This window comes from Zalophus californianus, chromosome 16 (assembly GCF_009762305.2).
Source record: "Zalophus californianus isolate mZalCal1 chromosome 16, mZalCal1.pri.v2, whole genome shotgun sequence".
In the NCBI taxonomy this organism is placed as follows: Eukaryota; Metazoa; Chordata; class Mammalia; order Carnivora; family Otariidae; genus Zalophus; species Zalophus californianus.
In genome coordinates this window covers 55,133,635-55,159,897 of record NC_045610.1, presented here as the reverse complement: position 1 = coordinate 55,159,897, position 26,263 = coordinate 55,133,635, and the positions used below count along the sequence as shown (strand labels likewise).

General features: G+C 56.8%; 1 protein-coding gene across 1 annotated transcript in view; it reads left to right on the top strand.

Moving 5' to 3' along the window:
• The window catches only part of SDK2 (sidekick cell adhesion molecule 2), a 252,647-nt gene that overhangs the window by 94,071 nt on the left and 132,313 nt on the right, over nt 1-26,263 (top strand). Inside the window, exon 2 of the mRNA XM_027568023.2 lies at nt 25,506-25,665. Within this exon, the coding sequence (XP_027423824.2) occupies nt 25,506-25,665 (160 nt within the window). The remainder of the gene's footprint in view (nt 1-25,505; nt 25,666-26,263) is intronic.

Here is a 26,263-nt window from a genome sequence, read left to right as displayed (position 1 = left end):
GAGCTGAGTATTAACTGAACATCCAGACGCACGCGTGCACACACGCGCGCACGCGCACACACACACACGCACGCACGCGCCTCACTGTCCCAGGCTGCCAGCTCAGGCGGGCACCCATCCAAGATCCAGCCCCTATCTGCAAAGCCTCAGGGTAGGCCAGTGCTCCTGCACCCCAGATTTCACTCCTGCCCCCACTCCAGCTGCCCTCCAAGCTCTCTGGAGGCCTCCACATCCCCATTATGTAAATAAAGTGCAGGGCAGTCTTGATCCCTTTGGGAAGGATTAGGGTGTCAGGAAGGGGGAGGTAGGGACCAGGAGAGGAGGGGGGCTGGGCTGCAGTTACCTGTAGGCTGTTCGTAGTCTTCCAACATCAAAGAGGCCCCAGCAGCCCCTTGTCACCTGCCCCCAGTGAAGGCAGGGGTAGGAGCTGGAAACTAGCTTTGTGCCCCTGAGTTCCCCCACTTGTTTGCTCCTGGAAAGGACACCCCTGTAGGCCTTGGGTGGGAGGAAGCAGAGAGGAAGTGATGAGTGATTCTGTGACCCCCTCATTAGTTTGGAGGGGGAGTGTCTGTCTCTCTGTGGCCTACGTAGGCCATTCTCCCCTTGTCCGAACAGACGTCAGCACACCTGGCCCTGTTGCAGAGAGAGGTGGGGTGCCCAGGTGGCACACACCACCCAGGGGTCTTGGAAAGCACAGAGAGGAGAAGTGGGAGGCGGGACCCATACACCCAAGTCCTGTGATTGTCTCTTAACTAGACTGGGGAAAAAAAAAAAAAAAAAAAACTAGACTGGGGTGAGCTTGGCGGTGGAAGGCAAACAAGAAATCGAGTCATAGCTTTTCCTGGGCTTGGAGAAGGGCCTCTGAACTCTGCAGCCCCCCGAGTCCTCCCCAGCCCAGCACTGCTTACCTTCCCTGGATGGAGATTGCCTGCTTGCTTTTCTGGCTCTCCCTCCAGGCCAGTGCTTCTCAAAGTGTGGTCCCTGGACCAGTGGCAGCGGCATCACCTGGGAACTTGTCAGAAAGGCAGATTCTCCCTGCTGAATCAAGTACTCTGGACGGGGCTCAGCATATCTTTTTCTAACAAGCCCTCCAGGAGATTCGGATGCTGCTCAGGTCCATAAACTCTGTGGGGCCAGGATCGGGGCCTGTTGGCTGGGTCAGCAGAGCACCTAGAACATGGTGTGAGGTTAAAAGATGTGTACATCCTGTGTGTGCGAAGGGAAGGAGTCAGGATAGAAGGGGAGGAATTAGGAAGAAAGGGTGTGTCTGGTGGATGGTATGGTCCTTACAGGGGGTGTCCATTCTCTAATCCCTCCCAAAGGGATCAAGACTCCCCTGCACTTTATTTACATAATGGGCACGGGGAGGCCTCCGGAGAGCTTGGAGGGCAGCTGGGGTGGGGGCAGGAGTGAAATCTGGGGTGCAGCCCCCCTCCTCTCCCCTCCTGTGCCACACAGAGGCCCAAGTCCACTCGTGGACAGTAGCCACCTATGGACAAAGCAGCCTTGTGTGTCAGGGACTCACCTGGCCCGGCCCAGGTTCCAGGACAGCCCCCTGCCAGTTACACCCACCAGCAGAGAGATTTCTGCTCCCGAGCCCTACTTCGGTGACACACAGGCGGTGGTGGCCGGGCTTGGTGCTCGTCGTCATCATCTGCTTCTCTTCCCGATCACTGTTCAGGGGTGTCCCATCAAGAGCTTGGAATTGGCCGCGCTGGGAGTGTTTCGAGCGTGGAAATTTGGCAAACGTGACAAATCGAGGCTTTTCTCTTTTTCCCGGAGAGAGGGCTGTGAACCGGACTGCATGCAAGGGATGGCAGAGGAAGAAGGAAACGGTCTGCTCGCTCCTGGAGGCAGCCAGCCTAGAGAACGCCCCCACCCCCTGCCCTCCAGTCTGGTTCATATCAGCTACCAAGCACCGTGCTAAAAGGAGGAAACCGTCATCTTGGTTCTCACAGCCACCCCGTGAGCGAGGCGTTGATATCCCCATTTCACAGATGGGTAAAGAAGCTCAGAGATGTTGTGCAGTGTACCTTAAGCCACACAGTAAGAAAGCAGCAGAGGGGCTGTTTAGGCCCAGGCTGTTGGGTCTCCCGGAAGCCTCCCTCAAGGAAGGCATGCATACGGCTCGTACAGCTGCGAGAGCAAGCCCATGTGTTTGTCACACTCTGGTGAGGGTTTTGAGTTGAGGTGACCTTTGGTTCCCTGGCCAGGGCTACAAGGGTTGGCAGCATCTTTGGGGATGTCACCAGGAGAGGGGTAGGGATGAGGTTCCACTCTTTCCCCTCCAGACCCCAGGCTGCCCTGCGGCTTCCGTCGGATGAGCCCCAGCTCATCACCCCAGGGCCCCGGACGGGAGACCCTGCATTTCGGAGGCTCCTGGGCCCCGGGCCCAGCAGCCAGCTGATCTCCTGGGGTGGCCATCCCTAGGGCGGCCCAGAGGATGCAAAGGAGTCGGGCAGCTGGCCCTGCGGCCCCGCGGCCCCCAGCCCAGGAGAAGGGAACTTGGGGGAATAGCAGCTTTTTTCTCTGAGATGAGAAAAAGGGAGGTCAGGGCCCAGGCTCTCCGCTCCTGGCTGTCATGCAAATGGATGGTTTCAACTGAGGCTGCCTGTGGGCCACAGAGATTTCTCTCAGATGCAATCCCACCTCCTCACCCCGAGCCAGGCAGCCAGCAGGGAGCCAGCGCACCTAGACTCCTTCCCTCCACCCCCCTGCCGCCCTGCCTCCCTGGTGCTCTTCTTTCTGCCCTGGCTTCCTGACTTCATCTTCCGACGTGCTCCTCCCTGTCTGTCTTTTCTCCCCACACCCTGCCCCTGCGCCCCCTCACCCAGTACCCCAAAGGCCTTGCCGAGGTCCGATCTCTAGCCTGCCCCTCAGGAACCCCCCCTCCCCCCCCCCCCCCCCCGGACATCCCCACTGAGTCATGGGCAGCTGCTGGTCCCGCCCTCCTTCCCCCAGCCACACACCTGGTCCCATCAAAGCTCTGGTCCTCATTTGTGCTAGCCCGGTGAGAATTTCCTGAGTCCTTACCCTGAGCCCGGCACTGCACTGGGGTACCGGGTGGGGTGCCGAAGCAAAGGGCAGATAGCCCCGGGCCCCCTGGGGCTTCGGGGAAAAGTGGGAGGGAGGAGGAAGAGGGGGAGGTGGAAAAGGAGGAGAGGGGAGGGGCGGGGGAGGAGGAGGAGCCGAATGCACCTTGGCTCTGGGCTCCAAGCAGAGGTGCAGATGTTGCCGGATCGCTGTGCTCCTCAAGCTGCCGTGTTGTGTTTGGAAAGTGATGAATTTCAGCACCAGCTAATTAGTCTCTAATTAGCAAGTGGAGTGTAAACAATCACAACAGATGGGGGAGAAAAGGCATTAGCAATAATGACCCCTCTTCTGGGGTGCAGCCTCAGAGAGGCACTTCCTGGAAGGTGCTGGAGGGCAGGCTGGAGGCGGGGCCGGGCGGTCCCTGCTGGTGGCAGGTGCCCAGGGATCCGAGGGGCCTGTGGAGGAGGTGCTGGCCGGTGTCTGTTGTGGAGGGCAGGTCTGCGCACCGAGGCATCTGGAGCTGGAGGAGCCCACGGAGCAGCACAGAGCACCCTGGGACGTGAGCTGCTGAATGGAGGGAGCTGCTGTGGTTATGACAATGGTCAAGAATGTTAATTCGGAGCCCGGCGTGGCTCTTAGAAGCTTGTGTCCAGGGACTTGGGGTTTCCCAGACCTTTGACACTCTTGCTGGGGACACAAACCTGTGTCGCTGGCCACTGCCCAGGGACCAGACAGACTGCCAGGAGATGAGCTCACCTGCTCTGGGGATGTCATCCTTCCGGGCTCGGCAGCCTGCCTGGAGCCAGGCCAGGCCACCGTGCCAATGGGCCCAAGTTGGCTGTGGGGGTCCAGAGCGTGCCCTGGCTCCACACCTGTCTGGGTCCCGGAGCCTCATGGCTGGGGAAGCTGAGGAACTGGGCTGGGATGTGGTGGCTGGCGCAGCCCCGTCAGCGCTGCCAATGGAAGGGAACACTGAAGGAGGACTGGTTTGTGCCTTGCCCGGCAGAGCGCAGTTCTACCTGGGTCCGGTGGGGGCCCCGGGGTCACCCTGAGGGCTGGAGGGGTGGCTCGGGCTCTGAGAGAGGTGACAGCAATGTGGGACATCCAGGGAGATGGCAAGAAGGACCAACACAGAACCCGAAAGGGGAGAGAGGGCCCTTTGATGTTTATTCTCTTTATTAAATGCCTTTATCAAGGGCCTGTCTGGGCAAAGTGTGGTGCTGAGGGCTTAGGAGAGCTAACTGTTCTACCCCCTGCCCTCGGGGAGCCTGGGGCTGACGATGGAGCATCCGACCCACCCCCCCACCGCACCCCCATCCCAGGCTGTGACAGTCTTCTTCCTCCTCTGGAAAGTGACGGAGCCCAGCCTCAGCCTCTGTCTCTGATGGGATAGGGAAGAGCCCCCAGCCCTCTCTTTCCTTGGAAGAATTGTCCTCTCTGCAGCTGCCTTTAGGGGCCTAATTAACAGCCTTGTTGTCTCATCAGCCTGGCAGTCATTGTTGGTAAGAAGGGCGTTTTCATTGTCTGGCAACATTATCACAGCCCTGGCAACTTGTTAGCTGAATTGGTCGCGTCCGCCCTGGCTCCTGGAGGAAGCTGCTTCTCTCTGAAGGGCTGCCTCCTGCCCTGCAGCCCGATTCTCGGGGCCGAGAGACAGCGGCAGCCTTTCTTTGTGGCCTGGGCCTCACGCTTGGAGATGCCACTGGGTGTCACTTGGGCTGGGGCACCATGCAGTGATGTTCCCTCAGCCAACATGTGTGGAGGGCTTACCACATGGCGGGCATGGGCGCGGGCCCTGGAGTAGGAACACGGGCAGATGTGGACCCTGTGCGTCTCTAGACCGGGGGTTCTCAGCCTTGGGATCGCTGACATTTGAGCCGGGTCCTTCTCTGTCATGGGGGCCCTCCTGTGCGATGTAGGATGTAGGCAGCATCCCCAGCCTCACCTCATGGGATACCAAGAGGCTATCCCTGCCAGTGTGACAACCAAAAATATCTGGAGACATTGCCACGTATCCCCTGGGTATGGGACCCCTGTTGGAGAACCACTGGTCTAGAGAGAGAGACAGATGTATAAGGAGACCATCCCGAGGCCACGCAGTGGAGGCAATAACATTGAGCTGGAGACGGGCACCCTCTGGGGGGCTGGGGCGGTGGCGCCTGGTGGAGGTGGGCAGGGAGGAGTCAGTGGGTTAATAGGAGCAGAGACCCAGAGATAAGGCTGTGTGGTTTGGTAAGAAACCACAAGTCGCTGAGTTCTTGCATTTAACCAGTATTTCCAGAACACCCACCATGTGTCTGGCATGACAAAAAGGACCTTGTGTTCCTTGTAAAGGAGTATGTTATCTTCTATGCAGTGGGTACGCACCACTGAAGGGATTGAAGCAGGAAGCATATGGTTAGAAATCCCTTTAATTAAGTAGATCAAGCTAATGACTGATGGCCAGGAGGCCAGTAAGGGCTCGGCAGACGAAACCTGGATTGGAGATGAAGGCGATGGGACAGGGTGTCTGGGTGGGGGACAGGATGAGGGACAGGGAGGCGAGGAAAGCGAAGATGGCCACCATTGCTTCCGGCTTGGGCCACCCACACAATACTACTCTCACTGTACCAGAGCGTTAGCATGCTACACGCTCATGGAGATCTGAGTTCAGCTTTGGATATTTGAAACGTTTGAACCTGGAGGTCATCAGAACACAGCTCGTTCATTCGGGCAAGGTCTGAGCCGCACGAGCATCCAAGCAGTAGCTACTGCCAGAAGGAAAAAAAGTAGATGTTTTCACCAAAAGAGGAGAGGAATGGCAAGGCTCAGAACAGAGACCCGGGAACTCCCAACTCTTCAGAGCCCGAGGAAGAAGAAGAACAAAAAAGCAAGGTGGCAGGGAAGTCAGAGGAGAACCAGAAGGCGGCCATGGAAACCCAGGTTTGCAGAGTTTCGGGGAGGGAGTGGCCGGCATGGCCAGACGCTGTAGGCAGGTCCAGTGGGACTCCAGGGATGGTGAGAGGGAGGAATCCGATGCCCCTGGTCAGGGAAGACAGGCAGGGCTCCCTTTTCCCCTGGGTTGTTGTTCGCCAGAAGCTTTCCCGGGAGTCACCAGGGGTGTGGTTGTTCCCATTAGCACTTGACAAACACGGTTCTGTTCTGAAGATTAACATGGCGCCATGACATTTGGTAAGAGTCTGATGGGGAAGGGGTCCAAGGCAGCTACGTGAGAACAGGACTGTGACCCAGAGGGAAAGGTGGGCAGATGGTGGAGCCGTTTTCACACCATTCTTCCCATCCAACCTGCAGTGTAGGCCCCGCCCCCGCCCCGCCCTCCAGCCCCTCCCCCAGTTTCCGGGTAATGGGTATTCCCCGGATGCTGGAGACAAAGAGTATGGACCAGAGAGGACGCGAGAAGCTGGAGCAAAGCATAAAGAAACTCGTTCTACCGCTCTTCAAGTGTTGGTCCGAGCTCGAATGGGGCACCGTGGAAGATGGTTCTGGCCCCTCCCTCTCCGCCTCTGCACGCCAGATAGGCAGGAACGGGTCCAGTGCTTGTGGCTGCCATAACAAATTGCCACGCGTTTGCTGGCTTGAAACAACAGAAATGGATTGCCTCACAGTTCTGGAGCCAGATGTCCAAAAGCAAGGTTGGTTCCTTCTGGAGTTTCTGAGAGATAACCTGTTCCATGCCTCTCCTCAATTCCGGTCATTGCCAGCCATCTTTAACGTTCTGTGGCTTGAGAAGGCTCAAGTGGACAAAATGGTATAGGAGGACTCACGCAAGAGAGAAGAGGGAAATAGACAGCAGGGCACAGGAGAGCTACCTGAGGGAGCTGCAGAAACTGGGGAGAGTTCAGGGACCACCACCACCGCCCCCCAGGAAGGCACAGGTGCATGGGGTGGGGCTGCTCCATCAGCGCCCTCCCCCTGTGCCTGGGTGCAAAGGGGAATGGAGGTACTGTTTGGTCCGTGAGTTATCTGGGACAAGGCATGACCAGAGGGGCTCTCCTCTCACCCAGAAATAAAAGCTTCAACCTTGAGGGGGATGGATGAATGTGGTGTGCGTGGGTGAGCCACGGAGAGATTGATCCACAGCTGCTGTTGTGCATAATGGCTCTGCAGCATCCGAGAGTCAGCAGACAGTGGGAGAGAGATAGAGGACGGGAGGACTCAGCCATGGAGGGAGAAGGAGCAGAAATGCAGGGCTGGGGGCGGTGAGCCCCCTGCGGTCCCCCTTGGGGCTCTTCCTCTGCCTGTCGCTGTGGGTTTTTCCCAGGAACAGTGGGGTGCTGCCATGTGTACCCACAGCCAGGGAGCTGCTAGGAATGTGGTCGCCGTAGCCCTGCCCTCTGTGGGGGCTGGCGCTGGGGGGCACCCTCCCGATTCTGGAACTATCTTGGGAGGACACAGTTCAGGCAGCCGTCCCTGTTCCCTTGGGACTTAAGGAGGCAGTAGGTCTCCTTGGGATGAGAGCCTGGGCCGTGGACTTGGCCAGACGTGGGTGTGGATCCCTCCTTTGCCGCTCAGTCTCGCGTGATCTTGGGCAGATCCCAGCCTCACTGCACTGCTGCTTCCCCATCTGTTAGAGGGGCAATAATGACCTTGAAGGGTGATTGCGTCGATATGGTGAGATGTGCGCCTAGAGCACCTGGGACAACCTGGCAGGACGCAAGCACTTCCATGTGTGGGTGGGCGCATGCACGTTAGTTCTTCCCCTGTGCTGTGCTCTGCCTGCCTGCGAAGTGTCCACGGCGCCCAGAGCTGGTGACACTGGAGCTCCGCTCGGCAGAGGCCACACAATGCCCCCCGCCACCGCCCCGCTACCTCTCGGAGGCATGCCTGCCATGGCTGCATTCCCCCTGCTCCAGCCCTGGGTTCCAGCCCTGGACACCCCACCTGGACATCGTGCAGGCCACAACACACCCGAAGCATGGGTTAGGGTCTTTCCACCCACCTGGCTTCTCCTCCTGCATGTGGGTCTCAGGAGGTGGCACATCACCGCTGACCCTCTCCTTCAGACAAAGCCATTCTACCTCCCAAATAGCTCCCCAGTCCCCATACGTCCCTCCGCCCGCACTGCCGGCACCAGGGTCCAAGCTGAATCCCCTGTTCTCTGCTCCACATCTAATCGCTCTCTGGGTAGGAAATATTCTCCCCCCAGGCCTGAAAGAAAGCTGAGTCCCCCAAAGGAGGCATTGCTCCGCAGAGATCATCTATCTGGACGTGGGTCCCTCGCATGGCTGGTGCCATGCCCACACATTCCCTTCACTCCATTTCCCTCTCCTTTCTCCTCGCTTCCGGGGCTCTGGCCACAAGGGCCCCCTTCCCATTCCTAGCCTGACTTGAACAGGCCAGGCTGTCTGTCCCTTCAAACTCTGGCACACCTGTTTTCACTTTTGCTGGCTTCAGTCTTGGCCGGCTCGTCACCTTTGGGGAGGTCTCCTCTTTGTGTCCTGTGTGCCCACCACCCCCTACCCCTTGCTTTCACAAACCTTCATTCTTGTAGTCCCTGGGTTAACACCTGCATTTCTTGGTAGAATCTAAGCTTCGTAAGCTCAAAGACAGCCTGACCTTGCTCCCTACTGGGTCCCAGCACGTCCCAGGGTGGCCACTGCCGAGCTAAGGGTCCAGTGCCTCTGGATTCATCAACAAGCGAATGACTCCCATGATGCCTCCTTCCTCCATGGAGCTCCCTGACTGCCCACCCAGTCCTGGCCCCCCCTCCACCCCCACTCTGTGCCACGTGCCCATCGCACCTGGTTCTTGCATCCACAGGTGCTGTGTTCCTTGATGCCTCACACCATTAGTCATCACTGCCCCTCTGAATCCTATCTCCCCAGCCAGCCTGCAGGGCCTCACAGGACCTGCCTATAGTCAGTGTTCACTGAGCGGGAGAGGGCAGCATGATGAGTCATGACCTTGAGACTGTCTGTGCTGAGAAGGCGAGGGTCCTTTCTCCATCCCCATCAAGGGTCATTCAGCACCACCTGCACCTTCTCTGTCTTCTCCAGCTGGGTCTACTCTCCTCTGGGAAACTGGGAACAAAATAGACTAGAACTGGGAGAGCAGCACCCAGGCGGGTCCCCAGTGCCGACGTGTACATGCATGGAGTCTCCCATGCCCCGCCACTGCCCTCAGGGTGACACCCAAACTCCTTAGCACCATGTATGAGCCCCTCGTTCTCTGGGACCCTGGCCCTCACCATTCAATCATTCACAACCCAGCAGTTGTGCCAGGAGCCAGCTCGGCATTCTCTTTCTTCCCTCACCACAGTTCTGTGAGGCAGGGGCTGTTTTCCCGCATCACTCACCTCGAACGAGGAAACCAGCTCTGAGGGGCTAAGTGGTTTGCCCAAGGTCAGGCAGCTCCGCATTGGAGAAGCCGGGGCTCGAGTCCAAGTTCGTCCCACCTGGGCCTGCTCGGCGGCCGCTGTGCCAGCCAGCCTCCTCTCCCACCTCACAGCCCACACCCCTGCACCCTCTCTCCCCATCAGGCCAAAACACCCCAAGTTCCCAGCGGCCACCGTTCCTCTGTCCCTTGCTGACTGTGGTACAAATGGCACCCTCTGCCTGCAAGTTTGCCTGCCGCCCCCCCCCCCCCCCCCCCCCCCCCCCGCCTGGCGCACTCTGGTCCTGCCTTCAGAGTGCTGCTGGGGGCACCTGCCCTGATGGTCCACTGAGGCCTGGGGGCTGTGGCTGCGTGGGAGGCCTGACACCTCGTGGGCTTTGCTTATTGTGTCTGGTGGCTCGTCCTCCCGTGTGCCTCTGGGCAGGTGGAGGGCAGGCAGAGGTTTTCCTCTTGCTCGCCGTGACATCTCCCGGCACGTGGTAGGTGTCTGGACGGCATCTGCGGAACGAGTGAACGAGCGAAAAGCACGCTCTGCCTTGTGGCGGAGGCCAAGAGCATTTGGGCGAGGTGAACACGAAGGGCAGCAAGAATCTAGGGAGGAGGTGGGGGGTGGGGAATGGAGCCGGGGGAGCAGAGGAGGGGGTGGAGGGGAGGGGAGGGGATGGCAGGAGGGTCGGGAGCCCCCCCACCCTGCCACGCCAGCCCACAGGCCGCCTCCTCCTCCCTCCCCCTGCTCCCGGCTCTGCGAGCACCTTTCCCGCTCTTTCCCCTCCATCCTGCCTTTTCATTTATCCTTGTGACCATCTTGCGTGGGGCTTTTTTGGACCACGTTTTATCCCTTGTCACCAGCCAGACAGCCCTGTTATATTAATTTATTGTCCTTTCCGGTAATTTGAAGCCTTCCTGGAAACCCCTCCTTTCCCATGCTGGGTTTACCCATTGCCAAACCACAGCCCCCAGCGCGCCCTCCTGCTCCCCGAGCCCGGGCACGGCCGGACAGCAGGCACAGGTCTCTTGCGACCCTCCTGGCCTCAGCCCTTCGACGGCGGCTTCTGGGGCCTACCCTCTCCTTGTATCAGCTCCCCCCTGGGAGCCTGTCTTGGGTCTCACCCTGCTGGTGACAAGACCCTCACCCCTCCTGGTTTCCTGCCTCAACTGCCATCTCTCACTTACTCCTGAGCTCCCTGGGGAGGAATGGGCAAAGATGAGCCTGGTCATGACCTACCAGGAAACTAAGGCCTGGAGAACCAGCCTGGCCCACCCAAGGTCACACAGGTCCTGGGGAAAGTGAGTCTCTTGGCAGCCCCAGCCATGTGCTGTGTGTCATGGTGTGACCTCTGCCGGAGACCTGGCCCTGCCCTTTACCCTGTGACCCCAGGCCAGCCCACACCCATGGGAACTTTGTGCTTTATCATAGAAGATGGAACGCTTGCCCCTGTTCCTGAGATTTGTGCCTGACAATGAGTGCCCACAGTGGCTCTGTCACCTTTCCAACCCACTTTCCGTGTTCTAGCAGAAGGCGCATGGACTTGGGAGAGGGACAGCCCTGCATGCAAATCCCAGTGCCCACCCTGGCCTTCGCTGTAGCCAAGGCTAAAACACTTCATGTCTCAGAGCATCTGTCTTCCTATCTGGACAATGGGACAGTCGTACCTACCTGGGCTCAGGGACCACCCACAGAGTGCACAGAGACACTGGTCCTCATAACCACGGACAGAGACTGGCCCTGGGGGTGTGGGACCCTGGCCAAGGGTCTCTAGCCAAGCCAGAAAGGAGACGACAGTAAGTGTGTGACTCCCAGGTCACCCTCTCTGGATGGGGGTGTCCCTGCAGGAAAAGGGGGACACAAGGAACATCTCTTCCACTTCCTGAGCCCGTGAAAGTTAAACATCCCACCCACCGCCATGCCCCAGTCATCAGGGGAAGGAGGGGAGACCACGCAGCAAGCAGGGAGACGGCTCCCGTGCACGGGTGGGCGGTGGAGGGGTCGTGCTGCTCTCCTTCCCAGAAAGGCTTGGCTTCCGGGCAGTGAATTGGAAATGGCCACGCAGAGCCATCAATCACGACGGCGCCTCCTGCCAACATGCCAATCCTGGCACGCGGGGCATCGTCAGTCATCATTAGCGGAGCTCGGCCCCGCAACAGAGTGGCTGGCGCAACATTGCTGGGGGGCCAGGGAGGGCACGCGGAGGCCTGGTATTGAAGTGATCAGAGAGAAGGGGACGTGACAGGTTGGGGGCAAGGTGGGTTAGGGATCAGAACAGAGCCCCTGGAAATAAGATTCCCTTTCATTCATTCCTTCATTCCTTCATTCCATGTCACGCGCCCTGTCTGCACACAAAGCCAGGTTAGGGACTGAAGGCACCATGGTGGCCATCATGAGATGTGTCCTCTGACCGCTTCGAGCCCCGTGGGGCTTTCTGACGGGTGGGGGTACCACAGGGGTTACTGGCATGACAATGGTCGTGTGCGTGGCTCAGTGAGCACGGAGGGGGGCTCCCTTCTGCTGGGGGAGGGGCATCTGTGAAACCTTCAGAGAGGATGGGCTCCGAGTCATGCCGGCTTTTTTCTGGGGGGGTGGTGGGCGATGGTGGGGGTGGGTGAGTTGCCCGGGGCTCACACACAGTGCTACCAGCCAGGTGGCTCAACAACAGAAACGTCTCATCTTGGTATATATACATAATGGAATATTATGCAGCCATCAAAAGGAATGAGATCTTGCCATTTGCAACGACATGGATGGAACTGGAGGGTGTTATGCTGAGTGAAATAAGTCAATCAGAGAAAGACATGTATCATATGACCTCGCTGATATGAGGAATTTTTAACCTCAGGAAACAAACTGAGGGTTGCTGGAGTGGTGGGGGATGGGAGGGATGGGGTGGCTGGGTGATAGACACTGGGGAGGGTATGTGCTATGGTGAGCGCTGTGAATTGTGCAAGACTGTTGAATCACAGATCTGTACTTCTGAAACAAATAATGCAATATATGTTAAGAAAAAAAAAAGAAGAAGATAGCAGGAGGGGAAGAATGAAGGGGAGTAAGTCGGAGGGGGAGACGAACCATGAGAGACGATGGACTCTGAAAAACAAATTGAGGGTTCTAGAGGGGAGGGGGGTGGGGGATGGGTTAGCCTGGTGATGGGTATTAAAGAGGGCACGTTCTGCGTGGAGCACTGGGTGTTATGCACAAACAATGAATCACGGAACACTACATCAAGAACTAATGATGTAATGTATGGTGATTAACATAACAATAAAAAATTAAAAAAAAAAAACACGTCTCATCTCACATTCTTTGAGGCCAAGTCCAAAATCAGGGTGCTGGCCAAGCTGTGAGAGAGAGGGAGGGAGAACCCTTCCTCCCCTCTTCCACGTCCTGGTGTTGCCCACAATCTGCACTCCCTTGGCTGGATCTGCATCCCACCCTTTGTGCTCACGTGGCATCTCTTTTCCGTCCGTGTCTCTCTCTGTGTTGGTCAGATCAGGGCCCACTCATACGTAATGACCTCATCTTAACTTGATCACGTCTGCAAAGACCTCATTTTACAGCAGGGACACAGGCCAACAGGCAATAGGCGTATAGCAGGAGTCTATGGGGAACATTCCAAAGCACTCCGGCCTCACTCCATCGAGAGGGGCAGCTGGGGCTCCCTTGGGGAAAAGAGGCCCTCCTAGCATCAGCCAGTCCTCCCCAGGAAAGCCCAGCTGTGGAAGCTAGATGTGGAAAAGCCCTCAGCCCATTTTGTAGAAGGGAAAAATGAGGCCAAGAGCTTATCAAGTGAGATGGGGTGACCTGGTATCAGAAAAGCTGGGCTCAAGTCTTCTCTTAAACTCTTTTGCCTCCGTTTCCCCATTGACCAAGCAGAGAGGTCGGACTAGGTGAGCTCTACGAATGCTTCTTGCTTGAAATACTTGGAGCCCATGGGGGGGCCACAGCAACCAGGGTCTTGCCTGGTGTTTAGACCTCGCACCCGGGAAGGGTGGGGCCCGAGGTCGGGAACACAGAGCCCATGTCCATGTGAGCCACGGAGCCATGGACACGCTCTTGGTTAATCCTGGCCTGTCTCTCATGAGTATGAATCCTGTCTCTGTGTCTCTTATTTGTCCTGCGGTATTTGCTGCCAGGGCCAGGCTCCAGAGAGGGCTGGAGCCCCATTAGCTCTGGGAAACACGGTGTCGAGCCGGGGAAGCCAGGGGTGCTACTGGCCAGAGAGGAAACCAGCTGACCTCCCAGGTGGACAACTGGCGGGGGATCAACAGCAGGGCACCGATGCTGTCACCTCCTCCTGCAGCCTTGGCTTTGGCCACCATGACTCACAAGAGAGAAGCTCTAGGTTTTCAAAGCAACCGAGCGAAGAGGCAGGGCAAGGAACCTGGCTGCTTCTGGGGCAGGGGTAAATTACAGGGGGGCCTGCCCCTGTCCTCTGCCCCTTCCCTCCACCTCCCCTGCGTTCCACATGCTCCCTCTGCTCCCCCCAAGCAGGACCTCCGGGTGCTGCCCGGAAAAGCCACCTGCCACCAGGCCACGTGGGCACAGCAGCCAGGGCAGTGGGGGCTCGGACAGCCTCTAGTTGAACCTGATGCCCCTTGAGCTGTGCCCACCCCGTCTTTCACATCCTCAGAGTTCACGCTCTGGGCTGCGTTCTACGGGAGGAGCAAGGGAAGGAGATCCTAGTGTCCACCCACATGTCCACCCAGGCCACTGACCGTAACAGTAACTCGGCTCCCCCAGCCTCCATGGCGTGGATAGTAGTCCACACCCAGGGCGATGCTGTGTGGCAGAAATAAGACAATGCACAACACCAGTGCAGAGGCCCCAAATGTGGCCAGCACTTGGCCAGACCTTGTGTTCCCGGTGTCTAGTGGATCCTAAAGAACCCCGGGCAAGGAGGGTGTTGCAGGACCCCTCCCTCGTGCAAGGGAGGAAGGGCCAGCTCAGGAGACCCAGGTGCTGCCTCGGTGCCCAGAAGCCCGTAGCACAGAGATGGGGCTCACACCCCATCGTCCACCTGCTAAGACAGGGACTCCAGCCCTCACTCCAGATGGCCTGTCAGCTTGGGCAAGCAGCCAGGGAAGGGGCTTCTAGCCCTGTGCCCGTGACACTGCTTGCAAATCCAGTCCCACCGTCCGCATCCCAGAGAGGTCCCAGCAGCCGACAGGGAAGATGCCCTTCAGTGTCATGGCAGGTGAGAGAAGGCGGAAGGGAAGGGAGGGAGCCAGGTGACTTCTGGGGACAGGAAGGAGCACGTACAACCTCTTGATCTTCTGATCTTCTTCCTAAAGACCGGCTGGGGCTGGGGAGACAGAAGGCGCAGTGGGAGCCCTGGAAGGGGGGTAGGCAAATGGGGGGGGGGTGGGACGGGAAAAGACCTTTTGTACCAGATTTCCATGTTTGTTTGTAATTGAGATCAGACTCATGGAATATAAAATCAGCCACTTAAAAGCGAACAATTTAGTTGCCTTTAGTAGTTTCACAGTGGCTTGCAAGCACCACCTCTGCTTAATTCCGGAACACTTTTGTTGCCCCAAAAGGAGACCCTGTACTCATTAAGCGTCCACTCTCCACTCCTCTCTCCCAACCACCCGGCTGCCACCAGGCTCTGTCCTGTCTGTGGATTTACCCATTCTAGATATTTCACATACATGCGATCCTACAACGCGTGACCTCATTTTACTCTTCCACCCTGAAGGGGAAGCCACAGTCGGAGCCCCTCTTCCTGGGCAGTCTCCGGGCCTGCTCAGAGGAAGCTACCCGGTCTGCGCCAGCCCCTCGGTGGGCCTCCCACAAGCAGCTCCCAACGTCGAGCCACTAGGCAAGTGGCTGCCCCTCACTCAGGGGCCTCAGTTACTACTGCACCCCCACAGCCCCCCTGAAGTTTGGAGGAGAGAAACAGGGCTGCTCTTGGAGACAAAGGCACACTGCGGATCCGAGGAGATCCAGAACCCTTTCTAAAACAGGAGGAGGGACTGTGACACCTGCACTTGGTGTCTGCCAAGCCCCGGGGCTTTCTGCTAGCGAGTGCGAGTGGAGGGGGCAAGGAAGACTTCGGGGCAGGAGCGGAGCCCAGCGTCCAGGGGTGGGCGAGGGCCTGTCTCTCTCCAGATCGGACACACTCACCCACGGGAGGGGCCAGGGAGGGGCAGGCACGTGCGGCCTCTGTGTGTAACGCCGCTTGTAAATTGCTCGGGGCCTGTGTCTGCTGAAAGGGCCGGAGAGCCGCGTGGTATTATTATTTATGATGAAGCGCAGAGGTACCTGCCAGGGAGGGGAATGCGCTGGGTGCTGCGCGGCGTGGACGGCAAATTGAACTCCAATTTTCTGCTCCACAGTCTTTGTTACACGCCACAAAGCGCCGGTACACCGGGGTCACCAGGCTGATGAATGTGTGCGCTTCTTCGGCGGCGGTGGGTTCCAGCTCTCAGCCTCTACCGTGGAGACGGACCCGCCGCTCTGGTTTTCCCTTCCCCTGGGGCCCAGCCTCGGCCTCCTTTCCTGTGGTCTAAACACCATGCTGACCTCCGCGGAGATCGGATGCCTCGCAGGGAGGCAGGTGGCCATGGGTTAGAAACCCCGGTGACCTCGCGCCGCTCTCCTCTGAGCGTCATCGATGAGAGAAATACAGGGTGGTAATGATGCTCTCCCCCGGGGTGGTCGGGGGCTAAACGAGAAAACACAGGGAGGTCGGTGTGGATGAGGTCTTCGGCAAACCCCTTTCCCTTCTCCCCGGGCTGAGCTTCTCGCTGTGATGCCAGTGAAGGGGAGGCGAGGAGAAGCCGCTAAATTTGGGTGGCAAGCACCCATGTGGGGATGATGAGGCCAAGGGGGAGCCCCCAATGTGCCCGCCGTGTGCCTTAGCTCTGGTGGGTATTAGGAAGTCGATGGCCAGCGCTAAGTCAGACCCCCCCAACTTCTGTCTTCTCTCCTCTCCTATCCTCCCTTCTTCAGGGACAATGGACCATCTCCTTTAGGTGATGACCTTTCTCAAAGACGAGAAACAGGAGGAAAGAGGGTTGCCCTTGGTAAGCATGCTAGCCAGAGCTTGGGACCGCTTGTCCACCGCTCCTGGCACAGGCCTCGCTGCCCTGTGTCTGGTGGTGCCATCACTGGGCAAGCTGGGCACTGGAGACCCCCAGGCTGTGGGCTCCTGGAAGCATCCATATCTTGGCTTCTTGAGGCCCGTGGGAGGTGGATGTTTCTCCATCACCAGAGCTTAGGAGACAGGCTGATAGTGGTACCCTTGTGACAGAGAGAGGTCACCCCAGGAATCTTCGAGACAGTCCCCTGCGGGAGTGCCAGATGCCAGTGGGACGAGTCTCCGTGGGACCACCCAGGCCTGGCCAGGCAGCTGACCTCCAAAGCTGAGCTGTGGCAGTCCCTTCGTGGCCCAGGGTCTCTGGTCCCAGCTGTAAAACCAGAGAATTGTTCCAAATACGTGTCCCGTCCTCGGGGGTCACCGAGGGGAAGACAAGCATCATCCACACAGCATAATGGAGCTTCTTGGGAGGAATTCCAGGAGTTAGTGAAAATTTTACTATCACTGCTTTTATAGCTCAAGTGACTCTGAATACAGTAAAATGATAATAGCACCGTTAGGCAAAAACATTCTAATCAATGGTGTAAGTTTAGTCTCTTAACCCTCCTGCTGAAATGTAAGAAAAGGCTCCCTTCCCCTCTGTTGCCTGCAAGAGAAACCCATCAGAGATGAGAACCCTCTTTTTTCCGCATGAGGCTGGGGATGCTTTGGCATTATCTACTGGCGTAGTCCTGTCGGAGGCCCTGGCTTGCAGAGGTCACACCAAGTAAAGATGAGGATTGGCCATTTGTGCCCGGCGCCGGTCTAAGCGCTTAGCCTTCTCACAAGGCCTAGGAGGCAGCCACTACCCATACCCCACTTTTCAGGTTAGGAAACTGAGATGCAGAGCGGTTTCGGAGCTGCCCGGGGTCATGCAGCTAGTGAGTGGCTGAGCGGAGTTTGAATCCAAGTAATCCCACTCCAGGGCCCAACAAGGTCGTAACCTACACCACTACTCAGATCTTACAACCTTCAAGCCGGAAGGGAACATAAAGATCCCCCAGACGTGTCAGCCAGCAAGAGGGAGATGACCTGGCCACGTTCAACGGCAAGTTCGTTGTCCACTTTTTCACTCATGGATCTGGGCCCTCTTGCATGCCAGATGCACTGCCAGCCTCTGGGACCGGGGAGGCGAGGGGACTGCTGTCCCTGTCTTCCAGTGGAGACGAGCCTGGGTGCCACCACACATGGGGCTATGATGTGCAGCTTCCAGACTCTCAGGGAGGTCACCTCAAAAGTCTGAGCGATGTGGAAGATGACATCGGGAGAAAAGTGACAGAGGACGGGACATTTGAGCTTAGAAGGGACAAAGGGCGGAAACTCACACAGATTTAATACCTCCATTTTCCCAGCAAAGAAGGAAAGAAGGGGCTCTCCGGGGAAAGCGAATGGCATAAGCAAAGGCCCTGGGGCATGGCGGACGTGGTATGTCTGAAGAAGGTCGTGGTCCAGACCAGTAGGACTCGGCTTCAGACTCACTTGCTGGTGCTCTTTGTTCTCCGCCAGGCTGACTTACGTGGAACGAGCAGACGAAAGTCTCTATGAGGCATAGTATTAGTTCCCTAGGGCTGCCATAACCAAATAGCATAAACGGAGTGACTCAAACAGTTGTGGAGGCCAGCAGTCTGAAACCAAGGTGTTGGCAAGGCCACGCTCTCTCTGAAGGCTGGAGAGAAGAAATCCTTCCTTGCCTCTTCCAGCTTCTGGCGGCTCCCAGCAATCCTTGGCATTCCTGGGCCTGTAGATGCACCACCCCGGTCTCTGCCACTCCCCCCTACGGCTGTCTTCTCCCTGTGTTTCTATTCCCATGTCTCTCTTCCTATAAAGACACCAGTCATATAGGGCCCACCCTACTCCCTTCGGACCTCATCTTAACTAACGACAGCTACAATATCCCGTTTCTAAATAGGGTCTCATCCCAGGGTTCCAGGTAGGACATGAATTCTGGGGGACACCATTCAACCCAGTTCAGGCATCAACTTGTCTTACCCTGGAAGTGACAAGATTGGCATCCCTTGGCTTCCACGTTGGGTGTCATCATCATTCATTCACCACTCATGAGTTCATTCATTCATTTCCTGAGCGTCTTCTTTGCCCGGGGCTCTGTGCCTAGTGCTGGGGCATAGAAAAAGAGGAGGCACCTGCCCAGCCCTGGTGGCCTCTCCACGGTTCATATTCCTTTCTCTGCGACTTTTTGGCTGAATGTACCATGGGCCAAGCTGGTTGGGTGGTGGGCTTGGGGCCCACACCCTTCCTTCCCCACACGGGGCTCCTCCACCCCCTCACCATTCCCCAGGGCCATGTTGGGGCCCAGTCACACTGGCTGCCCTGGTGGCTAGGCCCCCCCCAATCAGATTAGATGTGTATTCAAACAAATTGATGATCCGTTCCATTAGATGCTTTTTGAACATGCTTTTCTGAGCGAGAAATCCATTCAGCAGCAGCTGTGGAGGCCGAGGCATAATTGATTGTCCCACCCTCCCAGGCCCCGGCATCAGAAGGTGCCTGGCTCCTGAAGGTCACTGGCAAGGATTAGATTAAGGAGGGCGAGAGCCTTCTTTCCTGGCTAATGAAGCACTTGGCATGCAGGCAGCACTGGGGCTGAGCTGGGCCAGGCAGCTGCCAGGAGACAGTGGAGGGGCATAAATTAGCATCTCATATGTGGGAGGCAGAAGGGAAACCAGAAGGGAGGGCCTGCCGGGCTGGGGTACTGCTGCCCTGGCTGGATGGGGTAGGAGCAGGCTTGGCCTGGGGAGCATCTGTGGGTCCTGCGGTCTTTACCAGGCATTCAGAGAGTGCCCGCCAGCACCTGCCACTGGGTGTGCCCCCCAGACATCTCTGGAGGGCAGGGCCTCCAACAGGAGCCTCTCCGTGTGCCCACAGCACTGTATTCCGGAAACTTCTCTGGCCCAGGCAGTTCCAGGCTTCGCACCTCCCCGCCTGGATTTGGGTGGAAGAGGGACATCCAGGAATTTCTGACATTGTGCAGGATATCCTGCAGTTCCTGTCTTTCTACCTCGTCCTGAGCCTTTGCTCAAGACCTTACAGGCCATCCCTGGGCAGGACTCAGTTCTTGAGCCAGCTTGCCGTGGACATGAGGCAGCTGAATTTGGACAGCTCAGATATGAGACATCTCTAAGATGCAGGAACTCATAGCACCCCCCACCCCATTTCCCCACCTCCTCCCCATTTGATCACCTCCAAAGGTCTGTTCTGCAGAGGGAACACCCTGGAGGTGCCAAGCACGGTGCTCCAAACATGGTGTGCGTTGGCGCACTTGGCCTTCCCAGCAGCCTCTGGGTTTTACTGGCAGGCATTAGAAGCCTTTTTACTGGCAAGACAAGTAAGGCTCCGGAGTTAGTCTGCTCAGGGTCAAACTTTAGTCAGCATAGGAACTGGGATTGAAACCCAGATTCTCTTCTCCCACCGCGACCTTCAAGCCAGACCCCTGGGAAAGGTTGGCACCCGGAGGCTTGAGTGGTGAGCAGAGCTGTGGGGAGGGCGCCCAATGAGCTCTAACCCCTGCTCTTCTTACTTGATCCTTCACACCTGCACCTGTTCATCCTCTGCACCATTTGGCCTCCCTTATTCCCAGGCTTCACTCCTTGCATCCCAGTAGCTCATGCCCCCCCCATCCCGCAGCCCCCACCCCAAGGTGGCCAGTCTCCCCTGGGTTGTTCTGTTCCCGACGCATTCCCAGCCAGCATGCCTCTCATCCCTGGATCTCATTCTGGGGCCATGACATTCGAAGCTGGTGTGGGAATGCCCCTGCCACACAACCAACATGACCCCTGCTTGTGGCTTCAAAACCAGTGCCCAGAGACAGGCACCATCCCTCACTCACCACCCATGAGGCCAAAGGTCCAGGTATGAAGAGCAGGATAGCTGAGCATCAGCTATGGAAAGATCTGGAGCTCTGGAATCCACCAGACCTGACTTCATGTCTGGGAGGCAGAATCAAACAACCAAACCTTCTCGAGGGTCAGTCTTCTCATCTGTAAATAGGAGGTAATGATAGCACCTTCCTTGGAAGTTCTCAGGACTCTTAACGGAGATGATGGACACAAAATGCTCCCCGTATGGAAAGTTCCAGGAGGGGCGCCTGGGTGGCTCAGTCGTTAAGCGTCTGCCTTCGGCTCAGGTCATGATCCCAGGGTCCTGGGATCGAGCCCTGCATCGGGCTCTCTGCTCCGCGGGAAGCCTGCTTCTCCCTCTCCCACTCCCCCTGCTTGTGTTCCCTCTCTCGCTGTGTCTCTCTCTGTCAAATAAATAAATAAAATCTTTAAAAAAAAAAAAAAAGAAAGAAAGAAAGTTCCGGGAGAAGCACGAAATAAAGGCAGTGGAACTAGAAGTGAGGCTTGGTGATGGGAGTTGGGGGTGGGCTGTCCTGAGTCCCTGCTTCCTATGACCCAGGGCCTGGCCAGCTCCAGGGAACACAGGCTTTCCAGCTGGGACCAGCTAGGAGGCCATGGAGGTCAACCCAGAACAAAGATGACGGTGCAGAGACCAGGGGATGGTGAGGAGAGAGGTTTGCAAGAATCCCAAGCTCCCCCCAGTTCCCGCGCATCCCAGAGACGCCCCGTGAGTGAGCAGTTACAGTTCCTGTGCGCCCAGAGAGGAGCTGCCAAGAGACAGGCCTTGGCGCGTTTCGGAGCTGGGAGGGGATTTGCCCCTGGAAGCCGGCTCCGGAGGGCGATAGACATCTCCTGGCCAACCGGCTGGTGGGCGGAGGTCTTCACCCTGGCTGCCCAGACTCTGGCTCCAGGGGAGGTGGGAGTCCCAGGCCTGAGCTGGCTTGGGAAGTCAAATTCCAGGAGCACTGGAGGGACTCCAGAGAAAAAAGGCATTATGTTGCTGGGGGGCAGGAGGGAGGGGAGAGGTTGGAGTTGAGATAAGCTTCTCTACGGGGCCACACCACGGAGCCTGGAGCCTGGAATGGAAGGATGACAATGGGGCTATTTAGTGGGAATATCAAGGGCCAGGCAGTCAGGGGCCGCTGAGTTGTTACGGGAAATGAGAAGGAAGCCCAAGACTGTGGCCTCTTGTCCGCCTCCGAAGGCGGCTCTTCCTTCAAGGATCTCACGCTCTTGGTGGTCAGGGACCCCCAGCCATGCTATACCCCGTGTCCTGTGCACACACAGGGCCTGCCCTTTCCTCTGTCCCTGGCAGGACCGGCCCGTGACTGCTCACCCTGCAAGCTCACATACGTAGATGCAGATGTGGGCATAGATCTGATTATAAATAAGTGACCCATCCCTGTGTGACACAACAGAAGTTAGCAGAAGGTACAGAGCGAAAAGTGAGTCCCCTCCCACCCAGTTCTTCTTCCTGAAGCCTCACTGAGCTCATTCTCTTATGTAACCCCCTAGAAAAAGCCTCTGCCTAGACAAGCAAATATATTTTTATGCTTCAGGGAAAAAGAACACAAATGGTGGCAGATTACATGTCCGTTCCACACCTTGCTTATTTTCACGTAACGGTAGTTCTCTAAAACCATCCCAAGCCCGATGCTGTGGAAAATCCTCGAGTTTGGAAGTGTGAGCATTTCTGTAACCAGTACCGGCCTGATGGACATATAGGTCATTTTTGAGCGTTCTCTGTTACAAAACATAACGCTACTATGAAGTGCTGTCCCTTCGCCCATGCACGGGTTTGTGTGTGAAGGAGAAGTCTCTAGAAGAGCTGGTGGATGGGGGAGGAGGAGCGCGTGTGTAGTTTTGATGGCGCCACCGGACTGCTCTCCGCAGAGCTGCAGTCCCACAAAGCCATGTGCGCTCACGCCTGGGTCCCCGCGGGCTGCCCGGCACGCGGCGCTTTCTCGCTTTCAGATCGTGGCCCAAGTGATAGGAGAAAACGCTATCTTACTGAATCTCGTTTGCCTTTCTCTTATCATGAGGTTCAGCATCTTTGTGTTTCGGAGTTATTTGTAATTCTTTTCTGTGAACCGTTCATATCCTTTGCCCATTTTTCCGTTGGTTTGTTCATGTTTTTTCTTACTGATTTATGGGAATATTTTTTATATCAGGAAAATGAGCTCTTTGTCCATGAGAGAAGTTGCAAATATTTGCCCCGAGTTTGTCATTTGTTGCTCTTTTGTTTATGGGTATTTTTTTTTCCATGTAGACTTTTTATATAGCTGAAGGTATCAATCTGTTTTATGACTTCCTGGAGTTTGTGTAGTACTTAGAAAGTACTTGGCAAATACTTCACCTCCTCGAGATTATATATTTTTAAACCTCTGTGACTTTTTTCTACTTCTTTTAGAATTTCATTTTTCATGCTTAAAACATTGATCCATCTAGCATTTATTTTGAGGAAAAGTGTGAGGAAGAGATTCAACTGTTTTTTTTTTTTTACCCCCAAATGGCTCCCTAGCTGTTCTAAAGTCATTTGGTGAATAATTGATCATTTCCCCACTGACTTGAAATTCTGCTTTCATCGTATATTAAATAATTCCATATGTATTGGGGTTTATTTCTAGATTCTGAGTCTGTCATTTCATCAGACTATGTGTACGAGAACACACTGTTTTAATTATTGCAACTTTATAATATAGTTCAGTATCTGGGCTAATCTTCTCTACCTACCATACTTTTTCAGAATTTCTTGGTTATTCTTTTGTTATTTTTTTAAATGTGAACTTTAGACTCACTTTGTCTAATTTTAAAAAAATCTGTCTTTCGTGTGTGTGTGTGTTTTCAAAGTGAGAAAAAGTTTAAGGGAATGACACCCATATAATATTGATTCTTCCTATCCACAGTTCTCTTCCATTCTCAGCTAGCGCCTTCCCACTGAGAAGGTGGCTAATAGGGTTGTGTACAGTTATACAAGTTGTATACTGCACAAAGGAGCGGCTGGTGCCCGCCAACGGGGCATGAGCTCTTCTCTCCCGTAGTCTGCCCATCTGCACATACAATCAGTGGTAACAGTAGCCATGCCTACTATGGTGTGTTCCAGGCGCTGTTCTAACCTCTTTATGTTTTTAAATTTATTTAATCTACACCACAAACATATCCCCCAATTTACAACTAGGAAATTAAAGTGCAAAAAGGTTCTAAGTTGCCCAAGGCCGATGATTTGTGTTACCCCCCCCCCCCCCCCGTGCATTCATGGCACAGAAAGCTGTTCCTGCAGGTAAACACATACGCATACGCACACACCCAGACACACACTTGAACACACAGACACATAGAAAACACACCTACCCACATACACAGATGCACACAGACACTCGAGGACACGTACACAACACGCACATGGGTGCACACGCACGCGCACACACACACACGGCTGTCCCCCTGCCCCAGTATTCTTTCCCTATCAGTGTCTTGCCCCCTAGAGCCCCCACATGCCCTGCTATGCCCTGCTTTTGGAAGACAGCAGGCCTATCAAGGAAAACCAGCTAGCTGGACTCCTGCCGTTGCTCAGGGCTGAGTAGGGCCTCCCTCCCAAATCCCTGTATCAGGTGGCGGGGCCAGGGCGGGGCACCACACGGCAGGCCCTGGGAGAGGGGAGCCTGAGCCCCTCCCAGGCCTCCTTGTGAGGATAGCGTGAGATGAGGGATGCAGGGATACTCAGGGCTCGGTGGTACCCAGCAGGTTCTCTGGGGAAAGGGCAGCCCCGCCCTCCTCTTCCCAGCGTCATTATCTCGGCAGCTGCTGGAATCAGCCCATCCCCGCGCGCATCACTGGCCTCCTCCACGCTGGTGCCCGGAGAGCCGGAGGAATGAGCCGGCACATGCGGACCTGGGAGCAGGTTGCCCAGTGAGCCGCTATACGGAGGCGAGGGGGTCTGGGTGCAGAGCACGTGTGTGCACGTGAGTGTGTGCAAGCACCCGCCCCACCCACCCGCCCCTCTGATGTTCTGGCTCTGAGTCAGCCCCGCATCCCAGGGACTGAATCACTGGGGGCTGGGAGTGTTATTGTTTTAAAACAAATGGGTGATGACAGGAACTAACAGAGGGTTTTTAAAAGCGAGATTCAAAGGGCTCTTGAACGCTGCTGGGGAATAGGAATGTGCCTTTGAAGTGCGAATGTGCCCATTTGTCAAACGGGGAGCAGAGCCGGCTGCCTCAGCAGAGCAGGCTCCCAGCTCCCCGCAAATGGGTGCCTGCTGGCCTCTCTGCCCTCCGCTGCCACCAGAGGTGGGCAAAGGACCGGGGCCAGGGTGGGCGCTGCTCCCCCAGTCCACTCCCCAGAGAGGGCCTTCTGATGGGCTTTGTAAGGCGGTGAGCTCTGTGACTGTTATCAGGAGCCATGTAGAGGGTCAGGAGCAGGGATGGGGTGGGGTTCAAGGAAGACCCTCCGCAGTAGTCACAAGTTATCCACTCATGAGATTGAGTCCAGGGGTGTGGGGTGGGGGCGCGATGCAGTCTGGCCAGTTGACCGGGCCCCAGACGTACCTCACGGGTGCTGAGTCGTCAGACTGTGCCTGCGGCCAGGGTGAGGCCTTGACATGAATGTGAACCCGCCTGCAGACCACAGACGCCCAATTCTGGCCAAATCTGAGCGTTAGAGGACAGAAGGATCAAGCAGCCTGGTGGTGGAGGGGGCCCACGGGATGGACTCTGCCCTTGATGTCTTTGAGGGGCTCCCCCAGCCTTGGGGGCAGGACCCAGGACACCTGTCACCTGCCACTTGTGTCAACCCACCCCCGACATTTATATTCCCTTTAACTGAAGCGCAGCAGGTGCCCCCCCCCTTCCTTCTGTCCTGCAGGGAGAAATCCAGAAGCACGGGGTATCCAGTGGATGGGGATATAGAGGGGAGAGAGACAGAAAGTACCCGAAAGAGGGAAGGGGTGGCAGCAGAAGGCGTGAGCCTGGTGTGGTCTGGGAGGAGGAGGGAGGCAGGGAACTCGTTGGTAGGCGTGGAGGACTTACTCTGAAGATCAAGCTCTGGAGTTGGACCGACCCAAGTTCAAGTCCTCCCCCACCACGTGACCTTGAGCAAGTGACCTGGATGCAGCTGCTCTGTCTGCCCAGGGGCGTTAGGGCACTACATGAGCAAAGACCCGAAGGCGAGCAGGTGATAACTGGTGGCTTTGTGTGTCTGTTTCCCACAGATGACGTGGCCCCCTATTTCAAGACGGAGCCGGTGAGGACGCAGGTGCACCTGGAGGGGAACCGCCTGGTGCTCACGTGCATGGCCGAGGGCAGCTGGCCGCTGGAGTTCAAGTGGCTCCACAACAACAGAGAGCTGACCAAGTTCTCCCTGGAGTACAGGCAAGCCTCCCCTCCCCTCCTCTCCCCTCCCCTCTCCTCCCTCCTGGCTGCCAGGGGAACCAGGATGGGGGCCTGTCTGGCAGTTTAGGGGCAAGAGTTCCCATGCCAGCGCTACTGGGAGGCTGGGGTGGCAGAAGTTGGGGGCCAAAGACAGCCCTGCCCAAGGAGTAAGAGGCCCCTGCCCTGCTGAGCCCAACAGAGGATGTCTAGGGAGTGGGCCAGGGGTGCTACCCATACGGGGTGGACCATGCAACAGGGAACAGAGCAGAGGCGATGGTCGGGGTAGGGGACTCTACCACCAGCCGCTGGGCTGTGGTCGTGCCTGTGACCAGAGCCCCTCCTCCCCAACCCCTGAGAACTCTGCTATCTCCTGGGGGCACTGGAGGGGCCTGGGTCCGACACACGGGCCGGGGGTGGGGGGGCATGTGGCAACGTGGGCTCAGTGAGGAAATATCTTGTATTTGGGGGCAATGCAGGTGTGACATGGAGGTGGCCTGCCCAGGGCCTTTGGGCTTGTCGCCACTCCGTGTTCACGCCCATGCCCAGAGCTCTGGACTGGCCCTTCTCTCCCCAGGACACCGCCAAGTGGGGAGAAAGC